The sequence below is a fragment of the Aspergillus tanneri genome (genome assembly GCF_003426965.1).
Source record: "Aspergillus tanneri strain NIH1004 chromosome Unknown AapTan_2_pilon_pilon_pilon, whole genome shotgun sequence".
In the NCBI taxonomy this organism is placed as follows: domain Eukaryota; kingdom Fungi; phylum Ascomycota; class Eurotiomycetes; order Eurotiales; family Aspergillaceae; genus Aspergillus; species Aspergillus tanneri.
In genome coordinates this window covers 217,792-233,923 of record NW_022984629.1, presented here as the reverse complement: position 1 = coordinate 233,923, position 16,132 = coordinate 217,792, and the positions used below count along the sequence as shown (strand labels likewise).

At 50.0% G+C, this 16,132-nt stretch overlaps 7 protein-coding genes across 7 annotated transcripts; 4 read left to right on the top strand and 3 right to left on the bottom strand.

The window, feature by feature from the left end:
• Positions 1-2,921: 2,921 nt before the first annotated feature.
• On the bottom strand, positions 2,922-4,085 carry ATNIH1004_000074 (uncharacterized protein; the record flags this gene model as incomplete). Its single annotated transcript, XM_033564800.1, has 2 exons — positions 2,922-3,303; positions 3,472-4,085. The coding sequence occupies 2 exons, from the start codon at positions 4,083-4,085 to the stop codon at positions 2,922-2,924; spliced, it is 996 nt and encodes a 331-aa protein (XP_033430557.1).
• A 3,065-nt stretch (positions 4,086-7,150) lies between these two features.
• On the top strand, positions 7,151-8,397 carry ATNIH1004_000073 (uncharacterized protein; the record flags this gene model as incomplete). Its single annotated transcript, XM_033564799.1, has 5 exons — positions 7,151-7,351; positions 7,431-7,763; positions 7,803-7,883; positions 8,181-8,229; positions 8,276-8,397. The coding sequence occupies 5 exons, from the start codon at positions 7,151-7,153 to the stop codon at positions 8,395-8,397; spliced, it is 786 nt and encodes a 261-aa protein (XP_033430556.1).
• Positions 8,398-8,858: 461 nt separating this feature from the next.
• ATNIH1004_000072 (uncharacterized protein) lies at positions 8,859-10,054 on the bottom strand (the record flags this gene model as incomplete). Its single annotated transcript, XM_033564798.1, has 3 exons — positions 8,859-8,896; positions 8,976-9,785; positions 9,832-10,054. 3 exons carry the CDS (start codon positions 10,052-10,054, stop codon positions 8,859-8,861), a joined length of 1,071 nt encoding a protein of 356 aa, XP_033430555.1.
• Positions 10,055-10,578: 524 nt separating this feature from the next.
• ATNIH1004_000071 (uncharacterized protein) lies at positions 10,579-11,301 on the top strand (the record flags this gene model as incomplete). The annotated part of the gene is made up of 1 exon (XM_033564797.1): positions 10,579-11,301. One exon carries the CDS (start codon positions 10,579-10,581, stop codon positions 11,299-11,301), a length of 723 nt encoding a protein of 240 aa, XP_033430554.1.
• Positions 11,302-12,080: 779 nt separating this feature from the next.
• On the top strand, positions 12,081-13,752 carry ATNIH1004_000070 (uncharacterized protein; the record flags this gene model as incomplete). The annotated part of the gene is made up of 5 exons (XM_033564796.1): positions 12,081-12,269; positions 12,326-12,522; positions 12,560-12,821; positions 12,871-13,544; positions 13,611-13,752. 5 exons carry the CDS (start codon positions 12,081-12,083, stop codon positions 13,750-13,752), a joined length of 1,464 nt encoding a protein of 487 aa, XP_033430553.1.
• A 359-nt stretch (positions 13,753-14,111) lies between these two features.
• ATNIH1004_000069 (glycerophosphodiester phosphodiesterase family protein) lies at positions 14,112-15,338 on the top strand (the record flags this gene model as incomplete). Its single annotated transcript, XM_033564795.1, has 1 exon — positions 14,112-15,338. The coding sequence occupies one exon, from the start codon at positions 14,112-14,114 to the stop codon at positions 15,336-15,338; it is 1,227 nt and encodes a 408-aa protein (XP_033430552.1).
• A 127-nt stretch (positions 15,339-15,465) lies between these two features.
• Positions 15,466-15,895, bottom strand: ATNIH1004_000068 (uncharacterized protein; the record flags this gene model as incomplete). Its single annotated transcript, XM_033564794.1, has 3 exons — positions 15,466-15,573; positions 15,624-15,736; positions 15,778-15,895. The coding sequence occupies 3 exons, from the start codon at positions 15,893-15,895 to the stop codon at positions 15,466-15,468; spliced, it is 339 nt and encodes a 112-aa protein (XP_033430551.1).
• Positions 15,896-16,132: the final 237 nt, after the last annotated feature.

Sequence of the window (16,132 nt, the reverse complement as noted above, 5' to 3'; positions counted from 1 at the left end):
CCCTGTTTCTGTATAATGATTCAGTGACTAAGCCAATACACTCTCCTGTCTCTCATAGCGCATCTATACTCAATTCTGCGCTTCTACTTCTTTCCGCATGCACCGAAAGGATCTCTTGTTACAGGAAGCAATGCCAATCCCTGGAATCGCGGAGTCAGCTCGTCATTTTCCAAAAAGTTACTCTGGACTCCGTCACTAAGCGGAACGCTACAGGGTGTATGCATGCTTCTTGGCATACTTTATGCGGTTTTATTCTCATTGTGGAGGATCGTGACAACTACTAATGGCGACGAATTAGCAGCTCGACTGCTTACCACTGTGTTTTGGCCTCCATTACTGCATATATGCTATCTGACAATCACTAACCACTGGGTGCCAATTGCCTATCTGATGAACCAACCCCATTATCCAGAAAGAAAATTTAGGCTGACTTCCACGAAGCGCGGCACAATGTTCCCGCAGCCTGAAGTCGAAAAGGAACTTTTCGATAGGAATGATCCCCGTCTTGCTTTCTATCAACATTATCTCTTGGCAACAGGCACCCTGTTCGGGTTGGTGATAGCTGCATTGCTGCTGTAGTTGTTTCACGGGGCATGACTACTTTTTGCACAAGGTCTTCGCAAGCTAGTCGGTGATATCGGACGGAATCAGATATAGACCAATAGAACATTAGTACAACGGTGAATAGGAGGCGAGAATAGAATAAGGCAATGCACTAGGCATTGTACCACGAAGAGAAAAACATTTAGACGTTTTACATGTCTTCCCAGCTACGTTAAATAGTAGCCAGGAAAAAAACACCGATAATACAACTGTGCCAGATATAAAACGTAGTGCGATCGCTCTTGACTTGAGTTGACAAAAATAATGAGTAATTCAATGTCATCACCACCACCATTGCAGCCATCCGAAACACCAACGAAGAGCTTCTGGCCAGGAAACAGCTTTTCGGATAGCTATATGCCTGCCTGAATAGGAAGGTGGCGGTGTAAAATACGGGATTCTGTGTAGGACAGAATGGCTCAGGAATGAGCCATAAGGGCTCAAGATATGGGTCAAAAATCGCCTCCAGATAGTTCGTATTTCTGATCAAGCAATCGAATCTTCAGGTATCCAACTAAGTAGTTGAATATTATCAAGAAACGTTCTAAAATAGCCCTCACTTTTCTCTCATTTTTTGCTTACCTCAACAAATTATTTCTGTACAATACAGTAGAAGGAGTGACCCCTACACGTACACGGGGAAATCATTAATTGGCATAATTAGTAGTTGTAACCTGTGTACTTATTCATTATTTTTGAAAGCAAGCCCTGAACATGATGGTTCAACAATCCAAGATCCACAAGTGTCACAAAACCTCTTTATGCAAAGTTCGTTCTGCGCATTTTACTCGCGAATATTCTGCCGCTGAATTATCACAGCATGCAAGGTGCTCTAACATGTCATCGTGCTAATCTTGATGACACCATTACCGATGAAAAGGAGGTAAGCCACGGGGCAACCTGGGCGCCAGGGCGAAAAGATAATAAAACGATAATGAGACGATGGGACAAGGCAACAGGACGACAGTATAAAATCAGTAGAAAAATTAGTAGCCCTTCAAATGCGCAATTTAGAGACATAAATCCGCACATCAGTAATACCCACATTCACTGTCATTTTTTCCCTTCTTTCTAATAATTCGAACTCTCCAGGATGTTGCAAGGGTGTTTCAGTCAAGACATCCGGCAACAATAATGGTATAGACGATGATAACAAAAGGCGGTGTCCATGCTTGTTGAGCCTGTTTATCGGGGTGTTTATGTATCTTCTCCTGAGCAAGCACCGGCTCAAAGATAACTCGACGTGACGATGATGGCGTGGTATTTGAAGATGGTATTACAAATGATGTTGCATTTACAGGTCTTCCCCGTATCGCAGTCAGGACATGCGTCTCAAGCGCAATTGTAGGAGGATCTGCAGGGGGCAGTTTAGCTGGTGCATATAGATACCACTGTTGATGAAAATGCTCGATCCTTACGGCTTCTGATGGTCAAGACTCTTAACAATATAAATGCATGGAAGTCATATTGTAGCACGTGTTACGTCTGAGAAGTCCTTAATTTGCTTCTTATTCGGCGGGAGGTCATTACACATTGCAAGGACTTTCTGAAGGGCATACTGGGGGATCTTTGTAGGGATACTGCCAAACGGAGGCATTCTAAGCACGCTTGTAAGTTTGGTAATCCTCTCTCTTTCCAATTCTTTCTGACGGTGATCATGTTGATGAATGATTATTCCTTCAAAGGACTGAATAATATAAGGATGATCTGCAACAAAAGTGCCTAAATCCTCTAGGGTGATGCCTCACCGCAAGAGGCTGTACGCATGTCCAAGTGGAAATAGCTAATAGTAAAGCAATTAACTATACATCTCTGCGTGCCATATTTAGCCACTTTTTTTCAATGTATGAAAGAAGTGGCCCGAAGATTTCATAATCATACTCTGCTTTAAGTTGATGCCCGTATTGTATTGACTCGGCATTGTTTTAGCTTGTACAACAATCCCCATAAACCAACATATCTTTCCATCTTTTGTCAACTTCTGCTTAAAATGCGGCCATAGCGTCTTCATCTTTTAGATTAGGGGTAACAGAAAGGCTCTGTAATAAGCCTTTGGGTAGAAGAGGCTGGGCTTTGATAGGGGGAATGTCGGGAGAACATAGGGGGGTCAGTAGATCACGCACTTAAGTCCCAGTCTATCCATCTATTCTCTCGGAGAAGTAGTGAGTTAGGGTTAATACCCGAGGCCGAACTCTCAGCAATAATAAGGACTCTACCTAGGTATGGGTCATCATTTAACTATATTAGACAATAGCATCACTATTCTCCATAGTGGCCATAATCTCCAATAGATACATTGATACCTAGATATAGATAGACTAAGAATATTTATACCCAAGAATGAACCTCTCTTTCTCATATTCCGACACAGTGTAATACTCCCTGCGGACGGAATTATAACTCAAATCCTCATTCCCCGCCATGAACCACCCATTTTTTACCTCGGCCGTCTTTCCAACCGTCCAGCGGAAGAGATCACCCGCCTTAGGGGTGCGGCCATTACTGCGGGAGATATGAAACTTGTCACCAAGGGCGAATGCGCCCTGCATGCGCTCAAAGTTGACACAGTGCGCGAAAGTTGCCTTCACGACATCCTCGTTTGTTCTCAAACTGTCAGTCGACAACGGATACTTGGTGAAGCGAGTCGCGTTTTTACTTGAGTCGCGGACAAATTCGCCCACAAGGAGTGTCGAGTCGGTCCTATCCAGGGAGATCCAGGAGAATCGAAAAGGGGAGGAGGATTTTCCAGTCCATTTATATGTTCTTTATAAAACCTATCTGTTAGTAGGATATTCAAAGAAGAGGGTAGTAAACAAAGGATAAATGGAAAAAAGTGGAGAGGACTACTTCATTTGAGGAACCACAAACCGATACCCAGCAGCCGTATACTTATCCCCCACCTTCCCCACCTTGTCCCCAATTTCCACCTCCCAGATATTCTTCATATCGAAGACGCGAATCCCCTCCGTCGTATCCACGACATACAACTGATCTCCGGACCAGACGATGCCGCCCGCATGGACATCCACGGGGACGTAGTTATCATCCGTGGAGGGCTCCACTAGCAACGCATGTCGATACCGGCCCTTCGCCCGATCCACGAAACTGACTCGCACGTTGCCGGTCAAATTACTGTACCAGCTGACAAGCAGGGATTCCCGTCCGTCGTGTTTCCCGGAAGGGTCAGCGTCTGCGGAACTTGTAATCCCCTGCGGCACCCATTTCAGGGTATTAGAGTCCCCAGCGTTCCAAGTCCAGGATACAGTGAGGGGCCCCTTGCCCACAGGGGGTGATTTCTTGGTCAGGTCCCGGTTGGCGGAGTCTAGGACTTGGGATACGGTGATACTGTGGTTGAAGATCGCAGAAAGAGGGGCAAGGTGCGGGTTATTAGTCACTTGGAGGGTGAAGTCGTCGGTGGGGAGGGGGCCGATTTTACATGGGGAGGCCAGCACAAGGGGTATATATAATAAGAGGAGCTTCATACTGTAGGTAGGTATGTACAGATATATAGTAGATATGGATACAGGTAGGTGTAGGTAGAGGAAGAGTAGAGTACAGCTGAGTCTGATGTAGCTATATATAGATAGAGAAGTGGGGTATATATTATATAATACTCGGAGGCTGACAACAGGGAATGCTTTGCGGACACCAGTTAGAATAAAGCCTACCTCGTAACTTTAAAGAGCCTATCCTTGTGGGATAGTGTTAGAATAAAGCTAGTTCATATTGGGACATCGTGTGAAGCAATATAGTGACGTGGCCATATAAGCCGTGTCTCCAGAAGAAGAGGGGTAAAGAGAATACGCATCACAATGAATTCAGAGAATATTCAAGCTCTCATACGGTATAAATCTATATATTTCTGAGAACGCTCTGAATTGCTGCTAGGACACCCCTCTAATTAGTCAACACCCTCCTAATACCCCTCCTAATTACCCCTCCCACTGAAACTAAACTAGACGAAATACAACGGCACCAATTAATGAAAGACATGTCCATTCAAGAGAAATTAAGGATCATCCAAAGCCATGGTGTGGAAATTGAAGGGGTACAGCAGATATCCCTCATGTACTCTAGCACTCGTGTGGATTCCGGTATTTACACAATTTGGCTATTGTGCTATTCGGAATTACTGTTTCTGACAATGTCCAAGCTTCCTTCAAAACTGTTGTGAAAACCTCGATACGGTCCACGGTGCACAGTGGAAATGGCGAATAAGGCAGGAGAAGCTATACCAGCTACACGCACGTAGCCTACTAAGGAGCGTATATATTCAACTAGATATATATCAACGTCTCATCTAGATGCCACACTCTTCTTCTCTTAACTGGGATAAGATTCGGGTTGAACGTTGTCGTAGCCAAGGCGCTAGGAAGGAATCGGTCCGAATACCACTTCTTCAACAAAAACTAAGGGACCTAACCAAGAAGCCCTTACCTCTGGGCCAATTATTAACTTTATGCTCTGCAACTAACGCAGGCCCCGAAGTCCATCATAAAACGGTGTCAACGCCCACAGCAGCAGGAAATCCTGTACCGGGAGCTGACGGACGCCTGCTAAATGTAAGCCTGTCTCAAGATCGCCCGAGATTATGGTGTTCGGGAAACGCCCGTATGTGCTGGTCATTTTACTACAAGGAAGATATGTTTTCGGCTTCTTCAGCCTCGGGATCTTGGACTGTAAAGATGTGGAAGGCGAATATGGCCCTTTATGGCCAGAGGAACATCCCCATTACTCCGAACCTGGGTCAGAGAAGAGGATACATCTTCAATTGGACGATGTCATTCCCCTGGAGAGCCCTTGGAATAACAGGGTTCTTCTGTTGAAGCTGTTAAGGACGAGCTGAACCACTGGGCGGGCCTACGAGGGTATTGTATTTTGATTCGATGGCCCAAAAAGGATGATGAAGGAGACGTAAAGAAAGTCTATCTTTGCCGTAACCACTTGAGGGAGTCATTGCCATCAATCAATTAACAATACCGTCGGCCGATGCATACGGCAAGGCAGCGAATTCAGTGCTCTTGGGCATGCTATCTTCTCCGTAATAGCAAAGGCCAAGGCAACACTGTACGGACACTCCATCTACCAAATGGCGAAAGTCGGTGGTGAGCACAACCATAAAGCTACATATACACACTAGGCCTCCTTAGATAAGATGCCAGTCGTCTTGACATCTCTGAGCCTAATGCTATCCCATCCTTGCAGTGTTTCAGTATTCAATATTGTGCGATCATGCCACAATATATGTCCCGGTAGTTAATAGATTCTTCGGGAAACCTTACTTCTAGGAAGTGATGTGCTTGGTTATCAGGTGATCTTTGGTGCTGGCGCAGTGTTGGGTCCTCAACAGGCTCATACGACGGCGCAAGCTGTCCTCGAGAGTACTGATGTGCCTACTGGAGCGGTGGCGCTTATCTTCGCACAGATTCTGGGAGGCAGTATCTGGCTCTCCGTCGCGCAAAATGTATTGACAAGTTAGTTACTTGAAGATCTTAATGACGCTGTGCCAGCGTTCGATCCCATGGTAGTGCTAGAGATGGGTGCTACGAGCTTATGGATCGTAGTAGGGCCGCAGTTCCTGGGTACTCTTAAAGTATATAAATTTGCTCTCACAAGGATATTATATTGTGAGGTTGCATTAACCGCTGCAACCTTTGTCGCTTCTGTGGGAATGGAGTGGAAGTTGATTAAGAAGACATTGCAATGAGCGCTAGAAAATTTAGTAGGGGCATGTAAATGATTTGCGGCATTACCGGATTTAGAGAAAGTAGTCAGTCGTTGCCGTCATTTTCACCAATACAGCATGCTCAGATTTGCTCGGTAAGCAAAATGCTGCGGGGACTGAGTGCTATACCAAAATAAACGACAGCAACGCTTCTTGAATCCAGGTACATATATGTGTCTGTGTGTGTATATATGCTACGGGCCTGGATTGTGGTAAAAGCATAACTGGGATAAAAATGATATACTTTTTATCAACGGCCTTGCAAGCAGGTAAAGGCGGACATCTACCCCTTAGGATTTCATCTGGACATACTATCAACGAATCCAAAGTGCTAGCAGGCACTGCGGTGTCACTATTTGGAATTTGATATTCTACATGTTCCACTATCGATAGGCGATATTAGCTCCAATCAAATAATTAGAATAAGAGTGGACGAGTAATAGGTGGTGGACTGTCGGAAATACATTCTAAATATTTCGATTTGTCTAAAAGCTCTTGGTATCTGCTTTATACTAATGCCACTAAAGAGCTTGGTGCTGTTGTATTTTATAATATACAAATGAATTTAGTTATATACATACAACAGGGGTGGTTAAGGCGGAAGAGAGGTACGTAATCCCGGGCTTCAGCAGCGAATAAAACTCTCTTCAAGCACTTACCATAAGTTCTGTCATCTCAAGGCTGTCACTAGAGGATTAGCCCCCCTGTCTTAGTTGTGCTCACTAGGCTGCAATACAAACAGTACTCCAGCACTCGGTGGCATATTTGGCGAATATTATATTCTTCAATATACATGGCATTGCCGCTGCTGGGAGTCCAAATATGGACTCCCTGGATGTGTTAACAGCGACAGCTATACACCTCTGTTATCTTTTGCGGTCTGGCCGCATCTCGAGTGTCGAAATTGTCAAGGCATATCTTGCCCAAATGAACCAAGATGATCGCGCAGGACTAGGGCTACGCGCGATGATCTCCACCAACTCCCAAACCGCCCTTTCTCAAGCAGCACGAAGTGATAGTTGTGTTCCATGATGCGTATGAACGCGAAGCTGCCGCCGTCGTCAATCTCCTGTTGGATAGTGGGCTAATCATCCTGCGAAAGACAAATATGACCGAGCTTTGGGGTCTCAAATCAACCCCATCCGGCCGTGAATGGATTTACGCAGTCTGCCTACATCCCGACGGGTTCCACCCCGATGATCTCTTCATGGGTCGTTCTGGCCCGGGAGGGTCTTCATCCGGGTCCACTGTAGGCGTGTTGGCTGGATTTGCACCTCTGGCGCTTGAAACCGATAACGGGCTCGGTTTGCATGGAAAACCAGTTGGTCTTTACCCCATCACTGCTACCCGGAAAACAGTTCCTACGGACGGAGTGTTTACTTTGAGTCGGGAATTTGACAAACTGGGTGGCATGGCCAAATCGCCAAAGGATATGGTATTGTTGTTAGATATTCTCAATGGTACTCGCACCTAGATGCAAGATGGCAGGATCCCGATTACGTGGAACGCTTTCATGTACCAAAAGGACCCAGACGAGGATGTGGAAAAGCAAATGGTAAGCAAACTCTCCTCCTTATTATAGTAGTGAGAGACTACCTGGATATGATCAGCTCGATGGATACGAATGGACAAAGACTCAAATTGCCCAGCGAGGAGCGCGAGTAATTTATCCAGTTGAATTGCCAAAAAGGAAAGCCTCCGCCATAAAGGAAGGAGGGTAAACTATTCCGTCTCCTGTAACCCTTTTCTAGAATTTAATACAGATGTATTAATAAAATCAGCGTACGAGTGTCCCGGCCCCTTTCAGGCCTTCTGTTCGCTACTGGATTCTCCTAAGGTGACATCTGTTCAGGAACTGGTTGACTACAATGCAAGCAACGCCGGCTGCGCCATGCCTCAACGTGAGTAAATATCTCCCCTTGGGCACATACCTCTAACACTTAGTAGCGCATGCCGACCAGGCCGACTTGGTTGAAATGCTAAGATCGAACCTCACGGAGAAGACCGCTGCAGCAGCTAAAGCGCATGGTAAACGCTTGGCTGGCCGCAAGGAATTGACTTGGCACTGAAAGAAATCAGATAGACCTGATAATTGGCCCCGGTGATTGTTCAATCTGTGCAGTCGCAGCATTAGCGGGATATCCCACTGCTATGATTCCTTTGAACGTTTGGAAGGCTCTGCGGGGGAAGGGACAGCCTCAGGGATTAATGATAATAAGCCGCGCAGGGGGCTAGGCTAGAATACTAGAATCCATGCTCTTATGGAAAGATATTATTGGCAGCTGGAAGGTTCCTCCACTGTGCTCCTAAGAATTTTTGAAATACTAGCTGGTAGATTTGCATGAAATGGATTCAGTTGGAAGATATAAATTGTCAGTCTGTCAATATAGCAAGCAATGCATAGTTGACCAAATAAAAAACCATTTGCTATTCATCTACCACAAACCATTTGGCCCACCACATATTGCTAAAGGCATCATATTCATATTTATGGGTGGCTGTCATCTACTCGGTCAGTATGCGTCATCATCTACTTCAACATGCCCTTAGCATCATCCTCCCTCATCCCTTCATGTCCGATATCAGCAGTTCAGGTTCACAGCTATCACAGTCAGTATACAATCCAACAAGAGTTAGGATAACTCACCATTGGCAAACAACGCATAGGTATCCGCGTTGAGCAGCGCCTCACTTGCACTCAGAGCCGTGGCAGCCTCGTATCCATAGCCAAGGTCATCAGTGCCGGGACTGTACACTCCTGGGGCGTGGGTAAACTCGTGCAGCGTGGTGGTGGCCTGGTCCTGCGCATGACAAGTATTCGTCAACGCGGGCAGATAGGTATAGTACAGATCGCAATTGGCGATGATGTTGGACGAAGGCAGCGTCCATGCCAGCACGTTCGATCCGCAGTACCCGTACGGATCCTCACAGTAGTACGTGGTGCGACCGGATGAGGTCGAGCTCGCCTCGTTGGCCACGGCACGCAACCGTGCCGCTACGACGCTGCGTGTCTGGCTCGAGGTCGTCTTGAAGTATTCCTGGAAGCGTGTCGCGGAACCCGACGTGGCAGCTGAGGCGGCCGCGTTGGCCAGCGAGACGGAGTTGCGCAGGGCTGTCTGCAGTGCTGACAGGTGAGATCCTGAGCACCCTGTGATAACGGTGCGACGGTCCAGCGGCTTCACAGCCCGGGGCACCAGGGCGGCCTCGGCGGCATCGACGTCAATGGTGATCTCGTTGGACGTAAAGGGGACGTATCCATTGATAGTGCGGTCCTTCGTGGTGGGCACGAAACCGGACGAGCTCAAGGTGAAGCTGCCCCCCTGGGTCAAGTCGCTGGTGGAGGCGATGTTGAACTCATCCTCGATGGTGGCACCGGGAGCCAGGGTAGTCAGCGCGTCCTCGGACAGATCCTGGGTCTTGATGCGCTGTCGGATTCCCTGGAATGGAACCTCGGTAGCTGATTTGGTCAGTATATGGGTTGGATCGCATGATAGGAGGCATACCGTTGCGGAAGACAGCCACCTTCTGGATCGGAGCGCTGTCACGGAAGAAGTTGAGGTGTACAAAGGTGACCTCCTCCTGGCCGACGTTCTTGACCACGGCCTTGATGCGCGTGTTGCTCACCTGGCTGAGAGTCACGTCCAGACCAGAGTCACTGCGCACATCGAGGGGGGCGGCCATGAGGCCAGGCGCGAGGGCCAGCAGAGTTGAGAGAGTGAAGCGCATTATGGAGATGATGATTCGGATGGTACAAAGAATGGGATGAGAGGTTCAGAAGGATCTGAAGCAGATTATATAGCCATGCCAGAAGCCATCCTGAGAACACCCCGAGACGCCTTCTCGGTGAATGTAGAGTCTTGTGCTACTCAACCATTATTCGCGCACACTGCTGACAACACCAAAGTAGAAAGTAGTATCCGGTTCTTCACAGTCCTCTTGGCCCGGCGGAATCCCGCTGCAGCTGGTGATAATTGAGTCAAGACCGTGGCATTGCTTGATAAAGTTAAGCCCTTCAGGGCCAATAAGGCCAGCATCGTGAAGCTCGTGAAGCCACACCTGGCGAAGAGACGATATGAACGCCACCGGGAGATTACCGGCGGTGTCCGCTGCTGGCAAGTCATGAACAAGCAAAGGTAAATCCAGAGAAGGGTGGATGGTAGATGAGGTTGATTCCTATGTATCCGGCAAGTGATCGCGCGAATAGTCTCGGGGGCATTTAATTAATCTACCGACGTTGATACGCCTGCAGAATGCAACCCAAGAGCGCCACGCAGCACCCATCCACCAAACAAAAGACCCGATTGAATGAAATCATGGCATGTGCAGCTCAACTGCCGTTTTCTCGATCTCCGGAAGCTGCCGGAGGGTTCGACTTCATATCAACCAACAACCCCTCGCACTCCCTATCCCTCGAATCACTTCGCCTCGCTTCTGCGTCGACTTACTTCTCCTCACGGACCTTCGCCGAGTTCTCCATGGCTAGCCCAGCATCCCTGACGGTCCCTCTGGCCGTCGCGCTGTCCCCGCCCGTGCTGAACTTCTCACAGCCCGCTATTCCCATCCACGTCGCCATCCACAACGTCGCTGCCACTCCCGTCACCCTCGTCAACTGGAACACCCCGTTGGACCCTCGTGCCGCCGTTCTCGGGGTCTTTGAGGTGAGCGATACCAACAACAATCCGGTACCGCTGGACTCGATCAAGATCTCGCGCCGACTGCCTCCGTCGACGGACGAGCTCGTGGAGATCCCCGCGGGGCAAGCCGTCGAGACCGTGGTGCATCTGCCGAGTGTAGGGCTGGTTGGTGGTAGGGAATATACAGTGCAGGCGAAGGGGATCTGGCATGCCGTGTGGTCGAGGGCGCGCGATGAGGTGTCAGGATCACAGCTGGAGCGGTTTGAGAATGCCACGAGGGCGGAATTTATATCCAACGAGATTACAGTCGATTCGTCTACGTCTACTTGCAATGAATGATGGATGGATGGATGATGAATGGATGGATGATGAATGAACGAATGCTAATGCTTGAGTCTAACTCTTCAAGCATCTTAAGTCATACCTACTGAGATTGAACCCTGAATCTGATCTGACCGATACGTGAATCCCACCATCATCACCTCACAGGGAGCAGAAGAACCCGCCTTTTCAACGTACCCAGACGTATTCCATGGATGCGACCGATCTTAATTATATCATCTTAATTATGGCAGATCCGACCGACAAGATCGTCCGATCAGCACTGCGTCAATCACCAGGATCTTCCCTCCCTTCCTTAAATAAAGACAATCTATCGGAATAAGCTTAAACTGCCTCTGTAGAGTTAGTAATTCATGTGTTAGATATATTTCATCCATCATCGTATCGTAAATGGGATGGTTAATCTCGGTATTAGGAAGGTAGAATGTTCTTGATCAAGGCGGGGGGGATACTTTAACAAGTAGAGAAATACACGGGATAAGAAGAAAAATAAATAAATCAACAAAGACATAAAAGCACATTCTAGAGAGCTAATCCTCGGCTTCTACATCCTCGGATTCTCCAGTTCGGCACATTGTCTTCGCTTGCCAACATCCGATCCAACGGCAATGAACCCCATAAAACTACCGACTTTCGCTCGAATGGGCAATCCGACCCCGCGTTTCCCGGTCTAATGTCTTAAGAACGCAGATCGTCCGGCTCTTCTCCACGGCTCAGCTCCTTAAGGCGTCAGCTCTTTAGCTACCCTTTTTAGCGTCCACGACCGCTCTCAATCAATGGAAGAATGGGAGTATCTAATCATGTCTGCTAAATTCTCCGACGAAAAGATTGAAGACCTTAATCTTGCGACCCATGAACTGCCTGAGTTACATCGCGAGTATCTCTGGCAGCGTCATGGCACGCTGGATCTGGATCCCATTCCCAGTATGGATCCGGCCGATCCATACAACTGGCCCGGGTGGAAGGTATCTCGCTCTTCCCGAAGTAATGACGAGAAGTCACTGACGGGCGTACGGTGTAGAAAGTCGCCAACCTCTGCCTAGTGGCGTTCCATGCCTGCATGGGCACCCTGACGGCCGCCGCCATTATCTGCGCCTACGAAGAGATCTCGCAAGATCTGGAGGTCTCGCTGCAACGAGTCAGCTACCTGACCTCGCTGCAGATCGCCATCTTGGGCGTCGCCCCCTTGTTCTGGGAAACCGCTGTCGCATCGCGTCGGTCGGCGACCGATCTTCCTGCTCTCGTTGATGCTCAGCGGCGTGGGCAACGTGGGTTGCGCCGTCAGTCACTCGTACGCCGCCATGGCCGCCTGTCGCGCCCTCGTCGCCTTCTTCATCTCACCCGCCATGGCCCTCGGCAGTGCCGTGGTCACGGAGACCTTCTTCCAACGCGAGCGCGCTCGGTATATGGGCATCTGGACGGTCATGGTCACCCTGGGGGTACCGGTCGGGCCGTTTCTCTTTGGTTTTGTCGCGCAGCGTGTCGGATACCGCTGGATCTACTGGGTGCTGGCCTTGGTGAGTGTACCCTATTTTCCTCGGATAAAATTGCCTGCTGAGAGTGCAGACCAACGCCGGCGAGTTCCTCCTGTATCTCGTCTTCGGGCCAGAAACGCGTTACGTGGGAGATGAAACGGATACTGGCTCGTCCTTCCAGCGTCAATACCTCTCGATCCGACGGATTGATCGCACTCCCTTGACTGTGTCCGAGTTCGTGCACCCGTTGACCCTCGTGCGATACCCGTCCGTGCTATTGTCGGCCATCGCGTACGCCATGGTGTTCGTGTTCGCCTCGGTGATGAACTCGGTCGAGGTACCGCAGCTGCTGCAGCAGAAATTCGGACTAGACGTGCAGCAGCTAGGACTACAGTTCCTAGGATTGATTATCGGCTCGTTGCTGGGCGAGCAACTGGGGGGCATCCTGTCCGACGTGTGGATGAACGTGCGGGCGCGACGCATCGGACACCCGCCGGCTCCCGAATATCGTCTCTGGCTCAGCTACGTCGGGTTCCTGGTGACCATCGCCGGTATGGTAGTCTTCCTGGTGTGTACAGAGCAAGCGACGCAGGGCCACTGGACCGTGACGCCAGTGGTGGGCACAGGGATTGCAGCGTTCGGCAACCAGGTGGTGACGACGGTGTTAACGACCTACGCGGTGGATACACATGCGCAGGATTCTGGCAGTGTAGGCGTCTTTATTAATTTAGTGCGGTCCACCTGGGGGTTTCTTGGTCCGTTCTGGTGAGATTTAATTTTTTTTTTTCCCCCCTTCCTGACTGACCTCGTATCGACTAATGAATTTAACAGGTTCCCCGATCTGTTCGACGCCGTGGGAATCGCCAACAGTTCTGGGGTGGTTACAGCATTGATTGTGGGGGTCGGAATCTGTCCGACGGTCTGGCTGCATTGGCGATACTATTCTCCTAGATCAAGGTTAGAATCAGATTAAATCTCATAATCCCACAATCCCATTGAGGCAAACAGACGACTCGGCTATCCTGCCCAAGCAAGAGTGGATCGACCCAAACACTGTGCCGCTGTGCGTCGAGTCAGCAATTTCGTTGCTGCACGATCTACTGGTTCCTATCCGTCTTTAGAATAGTTCCCCCCGTAATTTCTGCTCGGGACTGGATTTCCCTGGGGATTACCGAGTCTCCAGAAATGCCACATCGGGCAATCAGCGATGCCGATTCACCCATGTGGTGGCCCAGCTGCTTGGCAGTATTATTTATTTCCGGGCTGTATGCCCCAGAGTAATCCCCCGGAGAAGAATTTCGAGGCAGACAAAAAGAAAGAAGAAAAAGGAAAATGTATTTCCTCCTCCTCGCCGGCCTCGCTGCCGCCGCTCCCTCCTTCCATCGCCCGTCCAATGCCTCCGTCACCAACATCCAGGTCGGGCCTCGTCCCTTCTACCTGGTGGACGACATGGATCCCAGTCCCTTGAAGGACGAGCTGCTGGCGTGCAAAGAGAAGCCCATCCGCCATGCGCCCACCTTCTCCATCTCGCATCGTGGCGGTCCGCTGCAGTTCCCCGAGGAGAGCCACGAGGGCATGTTGGCGGGGGCTCGCATGGGCGCTGGCATCGTCGAGTGCGACGTCGCCTTCACCAAGGATCGTCAGCTGGTGTGCCGTCACTCGCAGTGCGATCTGCACACGACCACTAACATCCTGACCATCCCCGAGCTGGCCGCCAAATGCTCCGTACCCTTCCAGCCGGCCAATGCCACCCACGAGGCCACTGCCAAGTGCTGCACCTCGGACATCACTCTGGCCGAGTTCAAGACTCTGTGCGCGAAGATGGACTCGAGCAATGCCTCGGCCACGACACCGGCCGACTACCAGTACGACGGTCCCGCCTGGCGCACTGCGCTGTACGACACCTGTGCGACTCCGGTCGAGCATCGCGAGTACATCCGCTTGATCGACTCGCTGGGTCTGCAGTTGTCCCCGGAACTCAAGGAACCGCTCGTGCCCATGCCCTTCCAGGGGAACTACACGCTGGAGATGTACGCCCAGCAGCTCATCGACGACTACAAACACCACGGCATCAACCCGGCGCGCGTCTGGCCGCAGTCGTTCCTGCCCGACGCCATCTTCTACTGGCTGCAGCACGAACCGGCCTTCGGTCGCCAGGCCATCTTCCTCGACGAGCGCGTCGACACTGCCCAGGGCTACGCTGACGCGGTGGCCAGCATGCCGGAATTGGCCCGGAAAGGGGTGCGAATCATGGCGCCCCCTTATGCTGCCCTGCTGAACGCCACTGACGACGGCGACCTTGTGCCCTCGCTATATGCCCGCGCCGCACGTGCTGCCGGTCTCGATCTGATTACTTGGTCGTTGGAACGATCGGGGCCTTTGAAACAGGCTGCTGCCAGGGGGGATTACTACGTGAAGCCCATCGCTAGCGCCATCACCAAGGATGGCGACATGTATCGTATTGTTGATGCCCTGGCGCGCAAAGTGGGTGTCAAGGCCATGTTCTCGGATTGGCCGGCGACGGTGACATATTACGCGAATTGCGTGGGATTGGCCTAGTCTGAATGTTGTTGATGTATGATAGAGATACAGCTGTATGTAGACGATAGACATGATATATTATCAATCTTTTCTTTAGCCCAGCAACGTAGTATACAATCTCCCTATCCGCCCAGATCAACTACACCTACATTTCATCTATCTTCGGATCCTCTCGATCCGGCCACAGAATCCTCTCAATCTCATCTCGTCCTCCCAGTGGTCGGAAGTCGACTTCTCCCCGGTCGGCTTTGATCTATCATTCTTAATTCAGCTCTCTCCAGGTCTCCACTCGGAAGATCATACCGAAGCCTCACTCAGAGTGGAATGCAGCTCATCCCACGACGGCGCCCCGCCCTTCTTCTTGATGATCAGGGTCGGTGCCTCGAAGTCATCCGGGAAAGTGGCGGCCACGTAGACTGTCCAGTTAGTGCGGTCCTGCTCGGGGGATGCGACGTACAGTCTTCGCCTTTGGTGCTGGCAGTTTCCGGGTGCAGGAAACGCGCCTGGATGGGGCGCAGAGAATGCAGCGAGCGCAGCAGAGAGGTGGAGAGGGTTTTGGATAGAGTCAGAGACATTGTTGTGGCTGATTTTGATATTTTGGGAGATGCAGTTGGTTGGGGATGAGATGAGGAAGGCAAGGTCATATAAATCTGTCCGTCATGATGATGTCATTTATCGTGAGTCCATGGAACAGTGCATCTAGTTGGGAAATTATCTGTAAAGAAATCGGGGGAAGAGCTTTGATGCACAATGCCTTAGTATAGAAGGCTGCAATATAGGCGTACGAACTACACACGAACCAATGACTAGAT